At 44.3% G+C, this 27,238-nt stretch overlaps 1 protein-coding gene across 1 annotated transcript; it reads left to right on the top strand.

Moving 5' to 3' along the window:
- The first annotated feature begins 268 nt into the window (after nucleotides 1-268).
- Nucleotides 269-26,199, top strand: LOC139296605 (phospholipid phosphatase-related protein type 4-like). The gene is made up of 11 exons (XM_070919063.1): nucleotides 269-352; nucleotides 9,458-9,643; nucleotides 11,041-11,170; nucleotides 11,280-11,475; nucleotides 14,714-14,771; nucleotides 14,902-15,075; nucleotides 19,153-19,288; nucleotides 19,686-19,914; nucleotides 21,545-22,160; nucleotides 23,762-23,918; nucleotides 25,151-26,199. Exons 1-11 carry the CDS (start codon nucleotides 269-271, stop codon nucleotides 26,197-26,199), a joined length of 3,015 nt encoding a protein of 1,004 aa, XP_070775164.1.
- The last annotated feature ends 1,039 nt before the right edge of the window (nucleotides 26,200-27,238 follow it).

A 27,238-nucleotide genomic window follows, 5' to 3' on the forward strand; every position in this document is an offset into this window, starting at 1 on the left:
GCACGGGGCGGGCAGTTTTCGGGCAGACGGTGCCAGTCCGGCGCTGGCACAATTTTCTGAAGCCCAAAAGCCGCATTTGAGGGGCGGCCGCGGACGAGCCACAGCACCAGGCGCCAGCGCTTCCAGCTCACACCGCCGGGCGATGGAGGTTCGCCGTTAAGGGGGCTTGGTCGAAACCGGAGTCGGTCGGAATTTCGCCAAAATTACGACGGGAATCAAGTACAGCTCCCTGTCTCCCGGCAACGGGAGAGACCACCGGCCGCTCGTGATGTCTCGTGCCAAGGAGCGGCTGAAAGGCGGGAATGAGACCAAGGACAGCGTCACTCTGCTGCCGTGCTTTTATTTTGTAGAGGTGAAATATTTACCTATCTATCGACCACATGAAATAATAATGATGATAAAAAAAATATATATAATATATATTTAAGAAAACATTTTTTTTATATATATATATATATATATAGAGAGAGAGGTGCAAATGTATGGCTGATGGGACTGACTGGTTGGCAGGCTGCTGTCTGCTGGGTTGGTTGACTGGTATATTGGTTGACTGACTGGTCAGCTGGTTATTAGTCACTGGCAGCTCTCAGTCAGTCAGCCTGTAGGCTATGTGTTGTTGGTGCTTCTGGTTTTGATGTGAGGACAACACACAGAGAGAGAGAGAGAGTGAGTGTGTGTGTGTGTGTGTGTGTGTGTGTGTGTGTGTGTGGGGGGGGGGTTGTTGGTGCTGACAGATGATGGTCCGGTATCTGGCCGTTGTGAACTCCTTGTGGCCCGCAAGCCCAAGGAAGAGGGCAAACCACACTGAATAACAATCAGGCTACGCTACTGACGCGAGCACATACTAAGTTGAACATGCCAAAGATGCTGTATGCTATTGAGGTGCCACATAACGATGAGCTAGACGGGGCTGTAATCCTGGCATCAGAGAGCAGGGCTACTGAGAATCTGTATTCACCTCGTCCCTGTTTACCCTGTTCTTTCTTTTTTTTTCCTTTTCTTTTTTTTTTTTTTTTTGCAGCCAGTGACACTGCAGTCTCCACGGGATATTAAGATTCCTTGTGTATACGCAATTTTTGCGGGGCAGGATGCAAAGCTCTGCACAGTACACGCAGTTGTCTCACCATCCGTGTAGGAAAAACACCTTGATAGGGACAAGAGCGAACCACTGTGAATGACAGCAACTATCCAGACACGAGCGCGTGCTGCAATTTCATGCCACCACCGACACAACTGAGACGCGAAATCCGTTTAATCACCAGGAATGAAGGGCCACAGTTTAGCCTCTGACAGATCACTGTGTTCCACGGACTGTCTCACAGTAATTGTTCCTCGCCCCAGGACTAAAGCCTACAGTGATGCTGCATCTAGTTCGTACGCCCCCTGACTGTGTGAACAGCCTTCCTGTAGGCTCGACACTGTGCAGTTCTTTCAACGTTTAAAGTGATTAGTATTGTTATTAGTCGTAGTGGTGGTGGTGGTAATAGTAAAACATTTGTGTGAGTGTCAGAATGCTTATACAGTGCACAACATAACTCGGTGGCAGCCATGCTCTGTTCACCACCTGATGATGCAGGAAACCGCGGGCCGAGCAGCACCAACACGGGTCCGTTTGCCTGGAGTCCGATTTCCTATAATCCTGGTTTCCAAGATTGAAATGGTACGAACGGTCTTGTTCCTGGGACTGTGTTGAGCGTTTGCTTGCTACTGCTCAGCCCCTGCTTGCATCAACATCATCATCATCATCATCATCAGGTGTTGGATTCGGGGGTTGAAGCGGGTTAATAGAGTTTAATAGAGTCTTGCCACGACAGACAGTGCACTGAAAAATGTACTGGCGGGTCATACTGTGACAAATACAGACAGCAGCTTTACATGCTCACAAATAACTGAATTACAGATGAATTTTATGTATAACAATTAAGGCATTTATGTGGTTCACAGTGAGCATATTTTCCCGAGTGATAGTCAAGTGAAAAGAATACTCAAACCATTTAGTATTGCATTTCCATAAAGTCCGGTGACTGAGATATTCTGACTTTTATTCCTTAATATAGGTCACGTAACAAAACCTTAAAGCTGTATATTATTGAATTATAATTTCGGTTGAAATAACTCATTTTGACCAGTGCATGTCACTAACAATATCTAATTGAAGGGCTCCTTTAAAAAAAGTGCGTCTGTGAGGACCCGCCCCCCCCTTTGTATTTAGTCTTTTTAAAAACTGGACCCGGTCTGAATCAAACAACCAATCTGGGTTAACTAGCACGTAACTGGCCAATCACATGGACTCTGTACAAACAAGGGCGTTCTACAGAATTAGTTATTCCAACCGAAATTATAATTCGATGATATCGCCTACTGTACCTTTAACTTTCCATAATGCAATTGTCTATCCTGGTCTGTGTAACTTTATATCATGATATCGACATATGTAGTTTTAAATATAGTACATTTTGTGAAAGCTCAATTGAAAAAAAAAAAAACATTTATAGAAGAATAACTGGATGGGACTTCCTGCTTTTGCCTAATCCAGTGAATTAAATACCTGACAAACCATAGCGCCCTTGGTTTATAGTGCACACTGTGCCCGAGCCTCAATAACCCTCTGATGACATTATCCAGGCTGAGTGGTTACAGTGATTAGAAAATTTGCCATGACATGTTAAACCGGTGACCTGCCCCTTCGGTGGCGTGGTCCGCCAGGCGACCATGGCAACCACAGGAACCGCCAGAAAAACAAGAGCAAATGTTATCTGGTATCTGAGGTTCCTGTATTATCGTGTCCACCTCCGGATCAGTGAACAACGTTTATGATGTCAGTTAGCTAAACTTGCTATACTGATCATGTCATGTTGCTAACCATTTCCTCTATTTTAAGCTACACCCACTCCATTTAGCTACGTGATGAGATTTGAGGGGGTAGGTATAACAGCAACCTGTAGAGCACGGTTCTCCTGCGCGCAGGTGCACAGCTGTGCTCTGAGCTGAACTCAATTCCAACCAAGGTTGAAGACAGCAGATTGCTTCTGAAGTTTTTACTGGAAGTAATTGTGAAACCGAAAGCGGTTTTATGATTTGTTATTCAGAAAAGATACAACAAGGGTCAGACCAAAGGTATTGTAAAAATGAGTTGGTGCAGTAACAAGGAAACTGGATTCACAAAAGTATGGGCCAGCTCCCAAATGAGTGAGAAGCACTGCCTAACTCAGTATCGCCAGTGAAAGAGCAACGTTAAGCCCCCATAGGAAGTACAGCATATCTAATCTAGTAAACATTCACATAGTGTATAGGTAAGAGTAGAGGTATAAATATCAGGGATCCAACAGTAATTCAGCAGTTACTTTAAAGGTCCCATATTGTAGAGAGTGAGACGTCCATGTCTTGTTTGATTATAAAGCAGGTCTGGGTGCTGTATAAATACTGGGAAAGCATCAAAACGCTCAGTCTACGCAGAAAAAAAAAAGCCGTCGGGAAGGTTGTGATGTCACAACTACAAAGTCAGCCACACCCCCCCCCCAGCAGGTCATCTGCACCACCCACCAAGTACAGGGACACGCTCATCTACGCTCAAGTTATCGGAGCGCTCTGTTCAGGACTGCTCTTTCAAGTGTTTGGAGGTTGTTCAGTTTGTCTCAAACGGCTTGTTTCAGACAGAGGGGGGGGGGGACTGAGGGGCTGCATGAAGGGCCAGGAGGAGACACATAAGGACTTTTTTCAACTGTGAATCACGCAAAGCTGCTCTAGTGGAGTCCCAGAATAAAAACATAGAGCTGGAAATTAGTATAATATGGGCCCTTTAATTAGCTCCAGAGAGCTAGTATTGTGGCTAGCGTGGTTAGCAGTAAGCTGATCACAGGAACACTGAAGTCTACTGAATTACACCCACAGTTGACGCTCCAAAAAGGGTTCTAAGGGCACAGATCTGACAAAAGGCTGGGCGCACGCTAACAGCGTCGGTTAAAGCAGCAACTGCTAACTGTGCCAGTGTAATGGCACATGCCGGGTATTACTATGGAGACGTAGCGGCGGCGGCGAAGTTGTGCTGGAGTTTGTGTTCAGTCGGGAAATCCGACTCCTCTGAGCTGTCACACGCAGAGTTGTTATTTGATGTAGATGTGTTGGTGGGCGGCGGAGTGTTTCCCTTGCCTTCTTGCTCAATGCATGGCCGGTGTGGGGAAACCGGTCACCACCAAATAAGACGACACAGCCATGATCCCACCAAGCTGTAGGCAGCGTTGGGTTTTTATGTGTTCGCCACACTGAATTATGGATGACTGACTAATGAGGGAGAAGCCTGTTGGCAAATAGTTTCTGCTGATTTTACGCTTCTCTTGAAATGTTGCCGTGTTTACTTGCCCTGGCGAGAACACAAAATTGCACATCAGTATGCATTAGTGTCGGGGCGAGAGGGCTGAATCTCCCTCGGTTTGGGGTAAAAAAAACAAACCCCAAAACGTTCCCGAATCCATCAAAAACCATTGCTTGTTTCTTCTTTCTCTCGCTGACAAGAGCCGCTCTCGTGTCTCCCTACATTTTCTATCTCACACACTGTCACACCATCCTACCCACTGACTGGCTGCTAGGCAACATGGCCCTCTGAATGGGGTGTATTTTTATATCTGTGTGTTCAGGGCTGGAGACGTTAAGAGGAGAAAAACATCCCTGCTGCAGCCTGCGTTTCCTCAGTGTGCACAGCGGCCACTGAGGCTTTTGGATCATGTGTTTTTAAAATGATCGCCGTGATGACGATGATCACCTTCATCAGATATGCATGATATAGCCCCCCCCCCCCCCCCCCCCCCCCCCCCCCCCCGCCCGAGGATTTACAGGCCGGAAGTTTATAATTGTTTTTTTTTTGGTTTTGGTTTTTTTTAAGCTATTGACGCCATTGAAACGTACATCAGTTAGCACATCAGCAGCAGCGTCACTGTTCTTAATGCTGTGACATTATTGCCTTGCTCCTGGGGGGGGGGGGTCTTCAGTTGTTGACTGAAAATTCAGAAGTGCTGCAATATATTTATATATACAACAAATAATCATGCCCACTTTACGCACACACTTGGTTCAGTGAACAGTGTGTGTGTGTGTGTGTGTGTCGGGGGGGGGGGGGGGTCACAAGATGCACGTCACTTTTTGCTTGCACTAGAGCCGACCAATACTGGATTTGTGAGGCGGATACCGATATCGATATTTGACAGTTTCAAAAAGTGATTTGTGGACCAATATTGGTTTTTCAATACATTCAACATCCTGCTGATACAGATCTATCTGTGATAAACCGGCCTCTCATTTTACACCGCATATACCAGGTGCTGGGAACCACTGTGTACCAGTGGTCGTGAAGCCCTCTTGATTTTAAGGTTATACGAATTTCTATATATGCATTTGATTAGCTGATCAGAACAACCGAATGATGCTAACGAAATGTTTGAAAACTTTCCGGCTTCTATCTTATACTGGGTTTTTTGTTGTTGTTAGTTTAGTTCTTCCAAGCTGATGCTGTATAGCGTTTGTACGGATACAATACTTTTACTCTCCTATTCATTTGATATTAGGAGGCAAAGAAAAGGATTCTGCAAACCGTCCCACCTTATCGGCCGGGCCTATGCAAACATAGACTGAAAGGGGCCGTGAGTCCCGTCGGTGACCTTGAGAACACCGGGGACGTCTGCCGCGTTAATGAATGCTCTTCTGTTGGCTTGTTGGTGCACACATCTGCTTGGCACGGAATGAACTGAAGCTGTGAAATACAGAGCGCTGACCCACTTTCAGGGTAGCTTTCCACTAGCTTTCAGCTTTCAATGTATCATTTCAGAAAGGGGCTTTCTTATCTTTGCTCTTCTAAAAAAGCCGAAACATGATACTGAGGTTTTTATGTCCATATTCTAAACTAAATGGGGATTTTTTTTTTTTGATGATAATTTAATTCATTTTAACCAAGATAAATAACCCTGGGGGCAGGAATTGATTTGTTGGATGAGAATTGTGAATATTGTCTCCTCTGTTAAAGGAACTCACTACAGTTCTTTATGTTGGGACCTGTCCCAATGACTAAGGACTATTTTTAATTAAAAAAAAAGATTTTTCTTGTAGCTGTTAATGTGTGACTTAAAGCTGCACTCAATATTTCTATAATAACAAATAACTATATGCCAACTCTGTAGTCTTTTAGCCTGTTTTAGCTCATTGTTTCGGTTTTATGGCCTGATAAACCCGCCGTATCAACTTCATAAGGTGATAACGTGCCAGTGTGTTGTGTTTTCAGCTCGTTCTGCTGCCCCCAAGTGGCCACACAAACAACGAACGCAGCTTTAATAGTGACCTCGACAGAGTTTGAATTGTTCTATTCCATCTAACGCATAACTGCAATGTTTACAGAGATTTGTAACAGGTTCTCTATATATGGAATATTCAGAAATTCCTTGTTATTAATGACACCAGTGGCCGTAGTGAACAGCAGCTGGCATCCTTTTGCTAGCGAGTATCCTGGGCATCTGAGTATGGAGGAAAGACTTCTGTCGAGAGGTCTAATTTTTTAAAGCGATGTTGCGATCCGTTCACACGTGGGCAATAAAAAACGATTACTATATATATATATATATATATATATATTACTATATAGGACGTAGCTGGTAACATGGACAACACTCCACCGCTAATAAGCTTTCAATAAGCACGACAATTAATATTTCGGAAACATAACTACAGCACAGTTTGGACACTACAGTCTCTAATATTGTGATTTTTGTTGTTGTTGTTGTTTGTTTTTGGGAATTTGGAGTTTTCAAAAGGGCAGGGTATTGAAATTCTCGTAGGTGGCTGAGCAGCTCCTTAGGGCAGGAAGCAGGCTTTACTGCAGGTACTATTGACTGATACCTTGAAATGGTTTTGTAAACCCTCCTACACTTGAAGGATTTGTTTCATCTCTCACCAGGAATAAATACAGAAATGATTGCTGCATGCAAGGGAATCATCAACATAGTGCTTGCAGAAGGCTTAAAGGCTAGATCGTTTCCAAGCTCCGCCAGATGCTGAGCCACGCTCAACGTTATTGTTCAAAATCTTTAATCCAAATTAGATGGTAACGTCATTTAAAAAAAAAAAAAGCCAAACAGACAATAAATAGTTCAATAAAAACTAATAAATATACCACTACTAGGGCCTACCACAAACACTAAGAATGTTATTAAAAAGGTCGTGTGTTTATTTAACCACAAACAGTTCACAATAGTCAAATTGTGAATTGAAATTAAAAAGCTTTAAACTTCATTACATAAAAACATACTTAGAAATGGACAACAGCACTTTTAAATCGAGGGGTCAGTGCAAATGGACACTAAGACTAAGTCCATGCTGGCATTTCACTGGCGTGCCGGGACGTAGCTCCCCCCCGGCCCCCCGGTGATCTCGAGTAACCCACGATTGGATGGTATGAAAGTCGTGAAGTCTTACAGACTTTCAGAAGATGAATGTATTTGCCCAATACTTTGATTCATGACGAAATACCTGCAAAAACTAATGACATTGCCGTCAGCCTCAGCCGTTTGTGCTGCTTTGTTCTTAGCGCTAGTTAGCAGACGTTAGCATGCGATCTCCCCAAAGTAAGACGCTGAACATAACACTATACCGGCTAAATGTTGGCGCGCTAGCATTGTCGGCGTAATCATTTTGCCACGCCAACGTTGGCATTCTAGACGATTGAAGCGCAGCCTCACAGAGCTGTTAGCATGACTGTGGATTCCTAGTCTTGTTATGACATTGCCAAACCAAATCACACCTTTACCGTCTGATTTTGAGGGACTGTCAGGCGCGCTGACACCGTCGCGCAGTCGGGAGGTAAGAATCGGTAAATGTGTAATTCCAGGGATCGCGAGAAACTTACAGCAACCCTGGTGAGTGGGTGATGCCGTCTTGCGAGGCTGTGGGAAAGCATTTCGGAGAGCATTTCACAGCCACTGACAGGTCTTTACATAACTCTTGCAGTCAGAAATGTGGGCGCCTCAGGCGAAAAGGCAGATTGTGTCGCTGGTAATTCGAACAGCAGGGAAGCAAGGCATGACGCAGCCTCTTAACTTTAGGCAGTACTATGTAGGGGTCTAGGGAAGAGTTAGTTTGGTGGTAATCAAGCATTCTGCTTTCAGTGCACCTAACAATTCTTTTCTTTAGCCATTAATGTATCCACACTTTTTGTTTTCATTTTTTATTGTTCAGGCTATGAAATGTCAGAAAGAAAATGGAGCCTGAGGTAACCTCCTCTAATGGTTTGTTTTGTCTGAGCCGCAGTCCAAAACCCAGACCTATTCAATTTACATCATCATCAAATCCTCACATTTGAGCAGCTGGAGCCGTAAAACTTCACTGACTTCAAAACTATTTATCTGCCAACGAGTCGGCTGGTTCATTTTCTGTCGATCGACTAATTCATTAAAATCGACTGGAGCTTTTCAGTGCTACTACCAGTTGCACGGAAGCTCAGATAACGCACTTTTCACACTGCTGTCACACAAGCTTGTCGAGATAAAAGTAGTCATTAACTTGTGTGGGGACAAAGTGCTTCAGGATAAAAAAGGTGTGTGTGCGAATGTCATCTTCGATCCAGACAGTCCGAGCCAGACAAAAAGAGATGAATAGCTATAGGCCTTACAGCGTGTTGCGGTAAACAGTGTTGTTTACCTTACCACATGTTGTATTTTAGACTCATTAGTGCTAACTTGTGTAAGCTGCGTGCTGGACCATGATTGGCTCCAAAGTGGTTGTGATGTCATAAATCCTGCTGGTACGTCCAAGTGTTAAAGGGGACCTATTATGATTCACTTCCAGCTCTATATTTTAATTCTGGGACTCCACTAGAGCAGTTTAGCACGATTCACAGTTGAAAAAAGTCCTGATTTACCTTCTACTGGCCCTTCATGCAGCCCCTTCAGTTCCCCCTCTGTCTGAAACAAGCCGTTTGAGCTCCTGTCTCTTTAAGCCCCCCCCCCCAAAAGCCAAGTTCCGGAAGTCTTTGGAAGAAGAGCTTTTGGCTCACAGGGATTATTTTTACATACCTTTACCTCATTATTTGGCAACTTTGGCAACATTTAATATGAATATCCGACATTGTAACATTATATATATGACAGAAAATAAGGAAAAGCGTAATAGGTCCCCTTTAAAACCTTTTTTTTAAAACAAATTTTGGTGAATAAATGAGTCATAGTTACCAAACGTTTTGGTCGAGCCAACTGCGCCCGTGAAACGTACGTCCACTAAAAGGGCTAGCGTTTCCCAGTGTCTGACAGCATTGTGGAAAGTATGCCTACAGAGGTAGACCTTTTTGTTTAAGACCCTTTTTGTTTAACCAGAAATACTTGTTGTCTTACAACTCACTTTTCACAAGATCTCAGAGTGAGACAAAAACAATTTTCTGAAGTCTTTTGTATTGTTTTTTTTTTCCTTTTCCCCTTTACTGCAGCTCCCTATCCTGGCCTCCTCCGTTGTCAGTCTTTATTTCCTGGAGCTGACCGATATTTTCCAGCCGGTGCATTCTGGGTACAGCTGTAACGACCGCAGTCTGTCCCTGCCCTACATCCTGCCCAGACAGGAAGTCTGCCCGCTGCCCCTGCTCTTCAGCTTGGCGTTCGCTGCACCCACCGCCACTGTAAGTAAACCTCCGCCTCCTCTGTCTCACGCGCCGTACCGCTCGGTAGCATCTGCATGTGGCTGACACACTGATCGGTTTCAGGGACTGAGATCATACATGCAGGGAGTGTCCACGCTAAGCTAATGACGTTTCCCATAGCCACGGGTTGGTCTCTCCTATACAATTCAATTTAAAAGGCACTATTGTGGTAGTGCTTGCAATGCTCCAAATTCCCAGTTTTCCCAGAATTGAGAATCGTACCAGTATCTAGCATCGATACCAGCATTATTTCATACTGTATCTGTGCACAGCTGGCATTACTGTAGCGGGCTACTAGCTAGCTAGCACAACAAACACGGCTTCCCTTGCCAGCATTATGGCCAATGGCCCAATGGCCCACTAATGCTGGATTTTTGAGGCGGATGTTTTATTTTATGAGTTTAAAAGATTCACTGTGTTTGATAAAGATCCCTTAAAACAAAGTGCAACGGAAGCAGCACTTGAGATGTGGCTTATTTGTCACTCACGCTTCCACTGAAGAGACTACAAATGGCAACGGATCTGTGTGAAGCGATGAGGAGACCATAACCCTCAAACGAATACATGAAACAAAACACAAATGTCATATTCCACCGTTTGAGCTTTGACTGGGGCTCTTTTAATGACGCCCCAGCTCAATTCCATTACATCTGGTTGAACTTCTTTGCTTGTGTTTTAAAGGGGACCTATTATGCTTTTCCTTCTTTTCTGTCATATATATAATGTTACAATGTTTGATATTCATACTGAACGATGCCAAAGTTGCCAAATAATGAGGTAAAGTAACTGCTCTGAACGCTCCGTTTCAGTTTTTTCAACCGCCGGGTCTATCTGATGTCAGATAGGCACGGATGTCCTTATATGGTCATCTGCTCCAGGCACAGACCAGATGTTTATGTTTATGTCAACGTTGCTTAGTCACGTTAGGTTCACAGTTTCCAAAGACTTCTGGAACTTGGCCGGTCAATCAGAAGAAAGTGGGCTTTAAGGGGGGGGGCTTAAAGAGACAGGAGCTCAGACGGCTTGTTTCAGACAGAGGGTGAACTGAGGGGGCTGCATGAAGGGCCAGGAGAAGATAAATCAGGACTTGAACTGTGAATCATGCAAAGCTGCTCTAGTGGAATCACACAATGAAAATATAGAGCTGGAAATGAGCAGAATAGGTCCCCTTTAACTTTATTTTCTTTTTAATTGTGTGGATAACGAACGAAGTAGCAAACAAAACCGTAAACTCAGTACAAATTCACTTATCAGTCATAAAGGTGGGATATTAGCGGCAATAAATGGTCCTGTAATGTTGAGTGTGTTCAGCTGATCGGTGAGACAAATGCATCTGATATAGAACCTGCATTGCTTTGTCTGTGTCTGGCGTGTAGATCCTGATAGGGGAGGCCATCCTGTTCTGCTATCTATCCAGGAGGTCATCAGCCACGCAGACCGAGGCCAACATCAACGCTGCGGGCTGCAACTTCAACTCCTACATTCGCAGGGCCGTCCGCTTCATAGGTGGGAGGACGCAATGCATTATACCCGCCAAGCGATTATGTGCACGCTTTCAGTGGCTGGAACGGGAGTGAACTAATGAGAACAGAATAAAATGCATTGTTTTCCACAGGTGTCCATATCTTTGGCCTGTGTGTGACAGCACTGATAACTGACATTCTCCAGCTGTCCACCGGTCAACACACCCCCTACTGGCTGGATGTATGTAAACCCAACTTGACCCACATTAACATGTCCACCTGTGAGGAGGCTTTTATTTTGGAGGACATCTGCTCTGGACAAGACATGGGGCTCATCAACGCTGGGAGGTAAAGGCTTTGTTTTAATAAGCCAGCGAGTGTGTCAGAGGACGTGCGGGGGTGTTTGTGAGTGTGTGTGTGTGTGTGTGTGTGTTTCAGTCACACACTCACACATGCACAGGCTATAATCTTCTTGTAGCTGTAGTTGTACTTATCCTAGACTGGTTTTCTGCTGTTGTTATGGTTACAAATCTGCTCTCAGGAGAAGCACTGAAACAAAGAAAGTATGAGCTAAATAGCAGGACACAACATGGCCGTGACGAGGTTACAAACGACCCATATGAAGGTTACATTTAGGTGTCACAGCTTAATTACACCCCCACAGGTATTTTCACTTAATTTGGCTGAGCGCACCGGGCTGTATTCACAAAACATCCCAACGCTAAAAGTAGCTGCTGCCTGGCTGGAGTTAGGTCTGTGAGAGGTTAGAGGAGGTCACCCTGAGATAACACCCCCCCGCCCCCCCAAAAAATCACTCTATCAACATGCAGATTGTGTTGGATGCCAGGCGTATTCTACCTTACGAGTCAATATTTGTTTCACGTAAGAAAATCAGGGACACAGTTTGTAAAAGATTTGCCGTTCGCATCAGCCAACTCGCGTGGCATCGATTGTACGTGAACGTAGAATACTTCCGCCATTAATGTTCATTATTGCATCTGAGCTCTGGTCTCGGCACTATTTTGTTGGTAGTTAAACTTATAGATGTATGTATGAGGGCTATAAATGGGAATAGAAAAGAATTTAACGCAGAGAATAAAGCAGACTGAACCAACAACTTCCTGTATAAGCCATGCCCCTTTCTTGTATAATCCAAATACAGATATGTTTGTGACATAAACAACTACAGACACAGATGGAACCTTTGCACTTGCACACCTAGTAGACAACCGCGCGCTCCTCGCGGCGTAAGGGCTATAATCTTATTTTGAAAGGATCCTGATGAAGCAGGAAGCGATGGACGCTCCAACATGTGCGTGCAGTTTAATCTGCGCTTGTGACGGACTATTTCGTTTATCTGAAGTCCCATCCAAAGGTTTGCAGCGTGTTCGGCTGGCAAGTAACCACGTAAACACGTAGCAAGACAGGGCAGAGGAGGCTCTACTTTCTTTCTTTTTTTTTTTATTTTTTAGTGAATGCACTTGTGCGTGACCTACTTGCACTAAGGTGGATTGAGTGCTACAGCAGAGTGTGTGCATATTGAGTGCACCCATTGTTGCTTGTGCTACCATCTACTAAATTATCATAAAGTGCACAGAGAAACGTTCATAGCGTTCGATGGAAGAGGCACAGACCTCTCGAAAAAAGCTCATAAATGGAGCATTTTAACCAAAATACTGCCCAATTGTGCAGCAACCCAAACAGTGTGTGTGCGCTTCAATTAAACCTTCTGACACAGCAGCAGGCTTTGGCAAAAAAAAATGAACGGTACAGAATGTTCTGTGCTTCTCTACACACCAGACTGGTGAAGCTGCTCCACACAGATTCGTAGTTTGTACAGTGAAATTATCTGGAGGATAGAAGCAGGATACAAAAAAAAAAGGAAAATCCCAGGATGTGTTTTTTTTTTTTTTTTCTTTCCATTAAATCTCTAAACGCCATGTCCTCTGCATAATTAAAATGTTTTGGGTTTTTTTTTTATTACAGGGAGCTTTCTTTATGCAATTGTGCAAAGAGATTAAACAGACTGTTGCTTTTCTCTCAATATTTGCAGTTTGCAGTTGTGACCTTAATGTCCGAACGCAACCCGTTTAATCCCGTTAGTGAACAAAAACAGTGGGCATCAGAGAATAACTGACAAAACATTGAATTGTACGACACGTTATAGTTGTAGCCAAACCAAACATGCGTCCTTGTCTTCCAAAGCAACTTGTCAGTGTCTCTTTGGGTGGAGCTGGAGTATTTGTTACTTTGAAACTCGGCACAGAAGAGCGGTTTCCCCAACGCGTGGAGGTAGAACCAGAATCGAGACCTCCAGCCACGTCTCTCTAGAGGACGTCTCGTTGCCGTGATGTTGAGCCAAAGCTGAAAAGCCAAATGGAAATGCCACCAAGCGGAGGAGGTGCCTCCCTTTGCGAAAACAATGCCAAGGATATCGTCCGTAAATCTGCGTAGAAATCAACTCCAGGACTTGGAGACTGCTAATAGCTAACTTGGCACATTTGTAATGGAACATTGACACGGTCCTCCATATCCATATACTGATATTTTCCGCATGTTGAAAACCTTTAGAAGGGGGTGGCTGTCTCACCAATACAAAAACACCCATAACTACACCCTAAAAAAAGCCGACAGAGTTGAATGAACATCTCTCTGACATTATAATAAGTGTATTGTATTGTATTGTACAGATACCTAATGAACTACTGCTGTGCCAGTTTTATCTTTCAAAAGCCCACATCAAAATATATGATGAAGCATTGCAGTGCCAGCCACTCAGAGTCGCTGCTCCAGTTTCCAGCCATGTTCAAGCCACCAGGAGCCCCCCCCCCCCCCCCCCCCCCCCCCACTCCCACCCCCACCCATTTCTTTATTTAGGCCATGGTTTGGATAGTATGTTTCCCAGACTTACAGTAGCTGCTGGAACGTGAATAATGGTTATCATTCATATATGCTCATTTATACTGTATTACCAGTGACCATGCTCCATTCACAAAACACACAACCTTTCTTCGTCTGGGTCTGCGCTCGCATCCGTTATGCTGCCTAAGAGGTGTGGGGGCTGGGAGACCTGTTAGGGTGACACAACGGTGGCCCATTGAGTGCAAACCGAAAAGGCTTCCATACTCCTCCTGGTGGACAGATGAAGCACTGCAACTGGTTTCCACACGTGGTGCTTAGTCTGCGTACACTACGTCATCGTGGGGGGGGGGGGGTCTTATAATTAAAAACAATGAATAATTACATAATCTTAATACACTGCGGTATCAGCAATATATATAAAACTTTAGTTCATTAGCAGGCTATACTTTTGTACTATTTGGGCTACAAAGTGACAAAAACACACATGAGAGGTCTAGAGTCGTTGGCCTCCATGTGCCCTTCATACGCTGTATTTATTCAACACCTGCTAGGGCACAATAAGCACCAGAAACACACACACACACACACACACACACACACACACACGTTTCTTTGAAAGTCACCTCCCTCTTGCGGATGAATATTCAGCATTTGTCCCTAGCTGTCTGAACATGATAATCAGCAGAAAAGAACACTCTGTCTCTCTTTCTTTCTTTCGTTACAGGAAGTCTTTCCCCTCCCAGCATGCAACTCTGGCTGCCTTTGCTGCTGTCTACATCTCAGTAAGCGGTCAATATACACACTCATATATATATATATATATATATGAGACTTGTGGCTGACGACGTTGCCTAAAGTCTCACCACAGAAAAAAAAAATGTTTGTCTTGCGTTGACATTGTGTTGCTTTCAGATGTACTTCAACACGGTGCTGACAGACTCGGCCAAGCTGCTGAAGCCTCTCCTGGTGTTCTCTTTCATCATGCTGGCCATCCTGGCCGGGTTAACCAGGATCATCCAGTTCCGAAACCACCCTGTCGACGTCTACTGCGGATGGTTGCTGGGAGCTGCCATCGCCGTTTATCTGGTAACGCAGCCAGTCCAGTCCAGTCAAGACATTTTGGCTTCACTTTTGGGGGAGCTGTCATGTCGTCCATCTTTATATACAGTCTATGGGTTGAGAGGGGGTGTCATATAGGCGTTAAGCGTCATCAAAAAGCAAAGTTTGAAGCCTCCTCTTAAAAGCGGAGAGTGTGTCTGCCTCCTGGACCCAAACTGGGAGCCGATTCCACAGGAGAGGAGCTTGATAGCTGAAGGCTCTGGCTCCTGTTCTGCTTTTGGAGACTCTAGGAACCACAAGCTAACCCTGCATCCTGGGAGCGCAGTGCTCTAGTGGGGTAATAGGGTACCATGAGCTCTTTAAGATATGATGGTGCCTGACCAGTGAGAGCTTTGTAGGTCAGGAGAAGGATTTTAAACTCTATTCTGGATTTCACAGGGAGCCAGTGCAGAGAAGCTAACACAGGAGAAATATGATTTTACTGGTTCCTGTCAGTACACGTGCCGCAGCATTCTGGATCAGTCACAAGCCTTTTGACATTTTTCCGATACGTTTCTTAAACTTTCCGAACATTTGCCGTCGTAACTCTCACAAAACACACTATGCACGGAAAGTACACTTTTCCATCACATCCGCGAAATTGAGCAAAAAAAACCGAACTTTATGCAAATGTCATGTCATGCTGAGGAGACAGGATGGTCATATTATAAATAAACACTGCCTCTCAACCTATGGGTAGCGTTAAGCTACTTGCTAACAATTAATGCCATATGGAAGTCCATTATGCCTATGAAAACGTGGAACTTGGTGGTTGAGGTCCATTCTGTGCCAATATTCAGACCATACATGTCCCTCTTGGGCCTCAGGTGAAGCCTGTTGGGTAAACTGAGAAAAAATAAAACAAAATAGCATCTCATGTTGGTTACTAGCGGACACTTCTCTGCCAACAACCTGTCTGTTCCTTTCCAAGCTGGTTTATTGTGGACATTTCTGAATAGACTTAAATGACTTAGGGGCCTATTTAAACGATCTATAGCGCATGGTCTAAAGCGTTTAGGGCGTGTCCAACTGTGCACAATCTGGGCGTAAAGGGGTTGTATTCAGTCCCTCAATTATTCATAGGTGTGCTTTGGCCGTAACATGAATTAAACCAATCAGAGTGTCATCTCCCTTTCCCTTTAAAGCATCTGAATAATGCGCCTTTTTGCGTTTTTTTGTCGGTCATTGGCGCCGTCACAAGATAGCAATGCGTCCACACCTCAGCTGGGCGCAAGCACACGTGCTACTTAAACAACGCGGGCGCTGGGCTTGAAAATGATAACGGCGTCGGTCTAGCAACGTCGGACGAGCACCAGGTGTGTTTGTTGACAACCATCTTGGCTTCACAACCCTGAGACATTGAGTTGCAGTACGTTTGACCCTAAATATCCATTCAATACCTAAATGTGCGGTGGCATTTGGACGAGTGGCACACCAGAAAGAGCTGACCCAAGGTTGTTCAAGCTCATGCCGGCTGTGATTGGAGGACGGTGGCGGGCTTAGGACTGGTCGATTTTGGTCTTTGGAAAGTCTTGGAAGTCCCAGTGGGTTGTGATTTTGTTGCAAAGTGATTGTTTTAAAAAGTCAGAAATGACACTGATGAACAATATGAAAGGGGTGATGACATGACGGGGTATGCTGATGCTTTGGAGTCAGTTTAACTCATGACCTCACCAGTTATACCAGTGGTGTGCTACAGTTGCTACGGTTACCTGCTGTGTAAATTGGCCTTGCCATGGATTGCATCAGCCAAAAAGAGTACTTTCTATCCATGCTATGATGTATCTTCTGCTCATTTTTTTTGCGCTGGGTTGTCCACGAAAGAGATAACAAGTTGCTATAGAACATACACGATGTCGTTGCAGTACGTGTGTTATTTAGTACGGTCTTTTTTGTCTGAAAGGAGACATGGGTGTTCAAATCTAGAGTAGAAACCGGTGGATATTCGCTCAGTATATTTGATACCTCCCACACACCATCGACCTCCAGCCCACACACACACACACACACACACACACACACACTTGGATAGACATGTCCAGCGTACACACAAACAGACATGAGCGGAACTGAAGCAGTTACACACACACACACACACACCCTCTTCAACTGCCTACACTTTTGTTGTTCTGCCTTCTCCGGCAGGAAGAAACGTTGGCCACAGATATGCTAGGTTGTGCTCTGGAACATCAGCTCTACATCAGATGATGCAGAATCACCAGTTACTTAACATAGTTTGAACTAAACACATTTTTTCCCCCCAATGGAGGTCCCTTATTGTTTATGCAAATAACGAGCTGTCAACCTGGGAAAAGGATCTCTATGATTAATTTAAGTTGCACGATTTCTATGCTGCTCTATGTGGAGATCATTACTCACATTTGTTCTCCAGGCAATCATTTTGCACTTTACAGGCTTCACTGGGCTATTTTAAGGTTCTTTGTTTGGCACTGTATCATCTACCTTCAGAGTAGAAATCAAAAGAAAAGTAGATAAATTGAGGCCGACTGGCGGCCTCCGCTTGTTTCAGTGCTGCACTGGGTCAGGTTTAGCAGGAAAGCTGCTGATTACAGCATGTTTCTTACTCTGCCAGGAAACACTTTTTTTTTTTTATTCCTGTTACACAAGCAAGAAATCAACAAGTGAAATCAAAAGAACGGCGTACACCAAACATGGCTGCACACTGCAGAGGAATAATTGCAATTAAACTCCTATCTATTCAACGAAACGAGGGTTGAATGTCCTGCAAGCAATTTGATTTGAGTCGGCCGACTTTTTAAACTGCTTGAGACATATTAATAGTAAAAATGTATTAATTACTTCACTTCTTAATTTCAGTCATTTGCTTTTATCAGTATTTGTGGCCGTCCTGTTCTCAGTTGTATTGTGATGAACTAATGTGTTCTACAGATGCCTGTTTGAACTTTTTTATTCAACAAAGAAAATAAAGATAAAAGCCTTCTAACTCTTCCATCTTCAGGCATGTATTAATGTATTAGCTAACATTACATTTTGCATACAATCTTAGTTAACATTAGCTAGCATTAAGTTTATATATAATCTTGGCTAACATTAAGTTTTGTATATAATCTTAGTTAACATTAGCTAACATTACATTTTGTATATAATCTTAATTAACATTAGCTAACATTAAGTTTTATATATAATCTTGGCTAACATTACGTTTTGTACATAATCTTAGCTAAAATTAGCTAACATTACATTTTGCATACAATCTTAGTTAACATTAGCTAACATTACATTTTGCACACAATCTTAGTTAACATTAACTAGCATTAAGTTTATATATAATCTTGGCTAACATTAAGTTTTGTATATAATCTTAATTAACATTAGCTAACATTAAGTTTTATATATAATCTTGGCTAACATTACATTTTGCATACAATCTTAGTTAACATTAGCTAGCATTAAGTTTATATATAATCTTGGCTAACATTAAGTTTTGTATATAATCTTAGTTAACATTAGCTAACATTACATTTTGCGTATCATCTTAGTTAACATCAGCTAACATTAAATTTAATATATAATCCTAGTTAGCATTAGCTGACATTACATTTTGCACAGTGTTAGCTAACATTGATATTGTAGATAATGTTAGCTAACGTTTAATCTTATATGTAAGATTAGCTTACATTAACCACCTTAATTAGTCAGGCTGTAGCAGCTGAACCCCTGTGCATATTAAGTCGAGTAAATGTGTATTTTATCGTGTATGAATTCCACTTTTTATTTGTAAGAGGAAGAATTTGTTGTATCTTTTTCAAATGTTACAGTGCATAGTCTCACTTAAAGTACAATACTTTAGTAAATGTCCTTATTGATTATTCACTGGTAATTAGGGAATTGTTCATGGGTATCAATAGGGTAGTTAGATGTGTTATTGCTATCTGCCAGTGGCTATTCCAATTGAAATGTCAGTTCACAAGATACTCTGTCCCTGTGTTAATTTCTATATGATAAATGTGCGCAAAACACCTAAAACTGGATTTGCCATTTGCATGCTCCTCTGTGTCTCACTGCATCTGTGTTTGTACGCAGGGTGTATATGCGGTGGGGAATTTCCAGCCCAGTGAGGATCGGTCCAGAAGTCGACCGCCTCCGCCCACCCTGAGAGAGCCCCCCCTCTCCTCCCTACCCAATGTCAGCCAGTCGGCAATTAGCAACAGCCACCAAGGTAAAACCAGGCCTCCCAGGCGTCTCTTGAAATTACGGATCACCCCGCCCTGACAGGGTCAACTGCTAGAATCCATTTCCAGAAAAAAAAACATAACCCTTATTACAACATGAGCAGATCTTGCGGTTCAGCTTTGCTTGGGTTCCAAAGTCTTGAGTTTGCACATGCTAATGAGCGCAGTCACACTGACGACCAACAACGCAATTACTCAAAGTGAAATGCCGTAAAAAACAATATCAAAGGGGGAAAATAAATCTTTGTCCTGTGATTAATCTGAAAGCTAAGCACGGACAACAAGACATAACATAGCAGGTCTTAGCTGACCTTCTTAAAAAGTGAATTTGTGCTTCCAGAAAGTTTTTTTTTTCTGACCGCTCCACTGTTGTCCACAAAAAAGGTCACCACACCCTGGCTCCCAGCCTACCAGAGCCCATCATCACGAGGACCTCCTCCCACGCCTTGTCCCCCAACCTCCCAGAGCCCATCCTGACGCGAAGCGCCTCCTACCGAGAGCCCTCTATGTCCAATCTGAAGAGAGCCAGTGCCGAGGTGGAGGTGATAACTCCATCCAGCCCCCTGGGCAACCACGACAACATGATGACCTTCAGCAGCAGCACACTGCCGAGGTAAACATTTTCATCCACAGGTTTGGTTCGGAAGAGAAAACGAGGCGCTAGAACTTTAATTTACCCATAACACATCGTGTCTAGCTGTCTCACACACTGCTCCACCAGTTGAATCTTGGAATGCATTTTAGCATGAGGAGTAAATGGAAGAAAACGCTGCCAGTTTGCTGCAATGATAGCGGTTTAAAATCGGACCACACGTACGAGCTTTGGTTAAATTAACCAAACCAGGAAGCAGATTTTGGTGAATATTCCTGGTAAAAATAACAGAATGTAAATTCACAGTATTAACACAGTGACTCCCAACACTTCATTGTTTACAAAATAAACAGTGCTACATCATGTTAGTCATTTGTCATTTAATACAATTGACTCAGTCTGACCATGTGGAAACAATTTTTTTTTTTATTGGACTGTTAAAAAAAAAACCCATTTCTTGTGCATGTGTTTAAGTTCCATTTTGATTTTCTGTTCTTCTGTTACCATGAGCAATCTGTCGTCTTTGTCTGTGTAATAACATTGAGGGAGCATGAAAAGCGGTTTGAGATGTGACAGAATTGACTGTTAATCTGAGGGAGAAGCATAAAGGTTTTGTGTGGGTGGAACTGAGAAGACGACTCATTCGAAATACTTGCGGGCACTGACACGCAGGGCTGCTGGCATTCTCCCGGAGCCTGAAGTGTTTGAGCAACTCACCACAGCACCTTACTGCACCAGATTTTAAAAAGAGAGGGACAAAAGGGGGGGTATCGGTGATGAAGTCGACGATGTGCCAGTGGTGGAATCGGTGGGGAGGACGCCGAGCCCTCATGTCGACAAACTGTCCCTGCGGTCCTGTTCGGCTCCTCGTCTAGTTAAATTTGTATTAAATTTGTATTCGAAATGGTCCAGAACAATGCGGTAAACAAATGTGTCATCTACTCCCCAAGCTAATTCAATTTTAAATACTCCATATTAGCTGGCGGTGATTCTGTACCTCAGACAGAATTCCTCTGGAATCAGAGGAAAATGGCTTTCGTGCCGGGTCATTTTCTCCGCGGTACACAGTAGGCCGCTTTCGAAAGAGAGGGCAAAAGGGGATTTGATTTGTCATGACTGGCGTTCTGCCGCACTCCAGATCCCCGCTTTGTTTCCAACTGTGCTATAGTTGCTGCCGGCCTCCAAATCGCCCAAAGTCAGTCCAAATTCAGCCACTCGCAGCGTGAGTGCACTAAGCAGCACTGATTCACAAGAATGGAGCCAATGATAAATGTTCAACACAGCAGTAACACGCTACAATATATATCTACGGATAAGCAACTGGACTTGAGCACAGTGCGTTTGCTGCTTTTTAACGTCTGTTTAAGGAATCAAAAAGGTAACAGAATGGGTCCTAGACGTATTCGAGAGCACAAATTGATCATTTGTGTGCACAATTAATTTGAAAAAGGCTATTTGTTCATTTGAGAGCACAAATTAGTGATTTATTATCTAATGACATGGTCGTGGTTAGCATAGTATAGTGGTAAGCTAGCTATGGTCAGCGGTGAGCGAAGGGGAGCATGAGCTCACTTCAATAAAATGCAGAGGCACTCTTTCCACAATATCTTCTTTCTTGTTGCTCGTGAAGTTTATTTGCCTCTTCCTCCAGGTCCCACGGAGGCTCCTCGTTGGAGGAAGGCCGCATCCCTCGGCGCCACGCCTCCATACATGCCTCAATGGACTCAACCCGATCCAAACAGCTGCTCAGCCAATGGAAGAATAAGAATGACAACAGGAAGCTGTCTCTGCAGGTGATGGATGGAATAAGACCAGCCTCCTCCTCGTCTCCTCAGAGGAACATGGAGCTGCGCTGCTCTTCTGAGCCTTCGGCCATGGGCCTGGAGGCAGAGCTCCGCGGTGGAACACATCTGCCTTTAGCCACTGGTCAGGAAACCGAGCTGCGCGCTGGGGCCCACATCCCAGCACAATACATGAAACTAGCAGCAAGCTCTGTTCCTATGGCCAATCATAATCACTTGGCCCATAACGGCAGCACCGGATTGGCTGGTGGGGCCAGAGTGTCTATCCAGTCCCGGCCCGGATCCTCCCAGCTGGTTCACATCCCTGAGGAGGAAAACCCCAACTACAGGGATCAGGAGAGCGAATCAGAGGACAGCATTATGGACGGGGGCGGGTCAGTGAGGGAAAAGTGGCTGAGAGTGGCTGAGAAGACCACCATCCCCTGTAGGCCGCTCAGTGCTGGAGGACAGCCTCGTCTTATGCAGGTTAGCCATCTTTTTTTTTTAACCTGCCTTTGTAGCTGTATGGTCAGGACGCATACCACATAACTGCGTTCTGGTTCAATTCTGTTCTGTCTTTACTACTACTACTACTGCTACTACTACTACTACTACTACTACAACATTATGATGCTAAACTTTAGTCATAGAAGCTTTTAAACAAATTTAAAGAGTTCTTTATAGAAACAGGATCAAATCTGCAATCAAGCAACAAGAAGGTTGGAAAGAAACTGAATAGAAAATTGTACTAAGGTAAATGGAAGAATGGCCGCTTGTTTTGTGCAGGTTGATAATTCTTTTTCTTTACAACTTTTCTGTCTACATCTCGGTCTGTTGTGAGGTCAGTTGCTTGTTTGATTACATGACCTGATTTAGAGGAGGCTTTTGTGCAAAGCTACATACAAAGAAGTGCATTCAAACTCCATAGGTACAAGATCTAGAAGTCATCAAAAACTGGAAATGTATCCCTCTCAAACAAACAACAAAAAACATGTTCAGAGAACTGAAGTTCAAAGACTCTTTTATTTTCATTTTAAGAAGGTGCTAGCACGGGGTGTCGAGGCAAAGTCTGAGAGGGTGGGTTTTCAGGCTGGGGGCGGGCAGCTGGATTCGCGAGATCATGCGAGAATCCATCTTGCCAGGCTTCAAGCTATGCATTTGTGGCCGCACCACAGTGGTTTGGACCAATCAGCGAGAAGCAACTGTTGGTTAGAACACAACAATGGCGACTCCTAAAGAGGTTAGTGTAGATGCCGCTATAGCATCCCTTATATCAGAACTGGAGAGTATTTCTCCATTGAAAGAAGTCCATCCAGTTTGAGATATCTGCCAGGAAAGCAGTGATGCGTGCGAGGGGGGAAATTAGAGGGATAGTCGGGGGTCATCGGCATAGCAGTGGTAGGAGAAGCCACGCGAGTGCATGACAGCACCAAGCGTCCTCGTGTAGAGGGAAAAGAGGAAAGGGCTCAGGATGGAGCCTTGTGGAACCCCTGTTCCTGCATGGTTAAGACACCGATCTTTTCCATGTCAATTAGTAAGAGAGTTGACTTGATTAAAGACAGTTCTGACGGTTGATCTTTTAAGTAATTTATCGAATAAAGTTCCCAAACATATACATGTCATGGTTCCACCTTCCTAAATGTGATCTTTTCCTGCTGCTTCGTTTCATATGATTGTAAAATGAAGGCCATATGCGCATTCGTTGTTGTGACTGTGGGCTCTGATAACTTATGATGGCCATGTGTCGTTATTTTGGAAATTTTATAGCGCAAACAATGAATCGATTATTTACAGGGCTAAACAAATAAAGATAGACTTGGTGATGTAGTGATGTGAAAGTTCTGACCTGACTGTACTACCAATATATGTACAGAGTTGAGGTATTTGCTGTCGACAAGAGTGGTTGTTTTTTTAATTTGTTATGTGATGAGATCAGGAATTTATTCTAATAACCGTACAATTGTACAATTTCAATGCAGGCTATATATTTTGTGTACAAGAAGAGCAGGTTGCTTGATAATGAGTAAGTATCCCAGCTGCAAAATTCGGAATAGCTTACATTTCACTGTCCTATCCTCCTATTCCAGGTGATAGCCTTATCCAAACAGCAGGGTCTGCTTCATTCCCCTCGGTCGGAGGATGGCGGCAGCACTGTCAGCTGCACCGGATCCATTCGGTACCGAGCCCTGACGGACCAGGACCCATCACCACCGGCCTCCACCACCGGAGCAGTGGGAGGAGGAGGTCTGTACTGCTAACAGAGTAATATATATATGCATATCTGGTGTGTTGTGAAACATTAGCACTTCAAATTTGGTTCCAGCTTTTGGTACAGGACAGTTTTTGATACTGCAACAGACATTTTGGTCCGTACCAAAAAATTAGCGCGGTTCGATGCTTAGCCTCTCTGCCACCGTAGTGTGACGCATGCTTTTCTAATTTTAAAGCAGATTGACTCAGATTTAGATAGCCAGAAATAACTTGAGATTGAAATGAAAAGTGGCCAGTCAATGACCAGGTAAAGGATAGGTCTGGTGATATTTATTTTTGTCCACAAATCCCTAAAGATAGAGACCAGAATTAGCCATGAATGTATCTACTAACCAGTGTTTTGTGTCTTATTCCTCTGTGCCATAGAGCTCCATTGTTGAGACACACTGTTGCACTGGGTGACATGTTCCGTCATTACAATGAACACACACACTGTTTATTTTGACTCAATACACCGTCCTGCTGCCCCAAATACTCGCCAAATGTGGATTAATCCACCACTGAAAATAGTCCCCAATAAATGTACTATTTACTCCTGTTTGAGTAACATTTGCTAAAAACTACCGTGACCAGCTGTTTTAGGACATTACTGAGACTTTTTTGAAAATAAACCCCAAAAAAAACAACAACTATATATTTGTTAGGGAAGGTAAGGAAATCTCCTCCCCTGCCGCTATCTGTGTGTTACCCTTTTGCAACGTCATTGTCGCTGAATCCTGGGCTTAGCACCGCCCAAGACGATTGTGATTGGTTTAAAGAAATACCAACAAGCCAGAGCTCCCCCCCCCCCCCATCCCAGAATGATAATGGGTTGAGCCAGATCTTTCTCCAAAGTGTGGAGGTAGGTCTGGCTATGCGAGACTAGCATTCAGGGGAAACACAATTGTTTTCAATTGATGGATATCAATTTCAACTCTGTATCTCCAGCGCTGTTAAACATCTAGGAGTATCTACTTAGGCTTCACACAAAGACTTGACGTTGTGAAAGGAGCTCACTTATGAGACTAAATAAGATCTTGACAGTATGAAGGTTGGTAAGGACTGGGACCTAATGTATCAGATGCTGGGCTCGGCTCCTTAGTGGCAGTCACAGCAGTATGACCACTGTGCCTTTAGATTTATGGATTTAAACATTCAAGATCATGGTTATCATTGTTAGTTGTAGAAGATAACTCTTGAGTCACTCATTTGTTTTGTTCTTTTAGGAGGTTTAGAAAGAAGTGGCAGTATTGTCCGTGTTGAAGCCCACCCAGAGTCCAGATCAAACAAACCTGTGGTGAGACCCCCGAGCACCGACGGAAGTGGCTCCTGGCGATGGAAACCACCTGAACAACGCGTGTCGCTACGACAGTCAGCCTTCACCCTCAACGACCTGAACAGACACACTGACAGCTGTGATTCTCTAAGGGATGGAGGGTCGGTGGATGGGCGGAGGAGTGTGGCAGGGACCGAAACAGAGAGTGAAGGGGGAGGAGATGGAGGGGGAGGTGGAGGAGGAGGTGTATACACAAACCATCCACATGTTGTACACCCTTTACATCCCTTACATCCCAATAACCCCAACAACTTCCAGAACCCCAATTTCATCCCCAACAACCCCACCAACTTCCAGAACCCCAATTTCAGCCCCAACAACCCCAACAACTTCCAGAACCCCAATTTCAGCCCCAACAACCCCAATAACCCCAACAATTTCCAGCACCCCATTTTTAATCCCAATAATCCCAACTTTAATAACGCTCACTTTAACTTCAACCCCAACTCCACTAACTCCAACATGCCGTTCACCCCCACTGCCACGTTTGCTCCTCCCTTCCACCCCCACCCTCAGGCCATCACCACCATCAGGGTCACCCCGGTGGAGGGAACGGCTACCAGCAGCGACGGCGGCTCAGACTGCCAATCGGTTGCCTCGTCCAGCCGTGAGTCTACTCTGAGGAGGAAGAGTGGCTCCCACATGGCCCACGTCCCCGATCGAGGGCCCACCCCCGAGCTCCACAACAACCACCGCCTCTGTGACGACGGTAACCGCCTCGACAACGAAAGCACCAACCGTTTCCACGAAAACCTTCGAAGTTTTCAAGAAAACCCCATCCACCCTAACTACCCCAATCACCCCAACCACCCCAACCACCCCAACAGGCAGTTACAGGGGATGTTTGCCCGTCCCAGCCCAACCCCTCCGCCTACCTTACCCCGCCCAATCCTGACTCACACTCCACCTCCTACTCTGGGGTTGGCCTATAAAGAATGACACCAGTGTTAAGTTCATGTGTCCTACTTTGAGCAGTACAAAATTTCAATGGAGATGCTGCTTGGGCCACACAGGACTTCAGATTGGGCCCAAAATCAAAGTTAACTTGGTTAAATCTGTCCATCACCCAGGGTCAGCCAACAGGGGATGGCCAAAAACAAGTTAGTCCCACCCACAACCTCTCACCTGGCCAATTAGGGTACAATATACGGCCAATTGTGCCCCCTCCCCAGCATCCCAGCTGGTTTAGTACTCCACGAGATAAATGCTGCGTCTTACTAGGAGACGTACTACAGGCTTATTAAAACCTATTAGCAATAGGTTCACGATCCACTTTGGGTCACCAGCCATGCAGAGTACAAACACAATTAGCCCTGCCCCTGATCTCCAACTGGCCAATAAGAAAGGACTATAGTCAGGGCCCAACATATGAGGGGTGAGTTTGATTAAAGATTTTTTGTTTTGTTTTGCTGGGTACACCAGTCAGTTTTTTTTTTTTGTAAATGTAATAAATGCAAGTGTGGGTGCACTTGCTTCATAGGCACAATGGGCTAAACAAACTGCTGTCTCTAACTCACTCACAAGGAGAGACTCCAGCCTCCTTGGTCCGTCCCACAGCTCCCTGCCAGCGAGGATGGATTCAGCCTAATGACTCTGCCCCCCCCCCGCCCGCCCCCCCCCCCCTTTTGTCTGACTGTTATGTCAGCTGTAAATGGGATAACATTCTTATCACAACATTTATACATACAGTATATTCTCAGCTTTCACCCTGTTGTCAAACACAGGTCGATATATAAACTTTTACAATTAAATAACACGCCATTAAATGGAAATTTGCGTTCAGAGCCCATAACTGTGCTGTGTTTGTACATATGATTGTGGGTGGAAACACAGTGGAAACTGAACCCACAGTCTCAAGTGTGTCTGGGCTACAAGGAGTCCCTTTTGGGCAATAACAGTATCTCTTAGTTCATGGTGGTATTGTGTTTGTGTTGGATAAGAACAATATCATGGGGCATACATTGTGTTTAAGTATAGT

Source organism: Enoplosus armatus, chromosome 14 (genome assembly GCF_043641665.1).
Source record: "Enoplosus armatus isolate fEnoArm2 chromosome 14, fEnoArm2.hap1, whole genome shotgun sequence".
In the NCBI taxonomy this organism is placed as follows: domain Eukaryota; kingdom Metazoa; phylum Chordata; class Actinopteri; order Centrarchiformes; family Enoplosidae; genus Enoplosus; species Enoplosus armatus.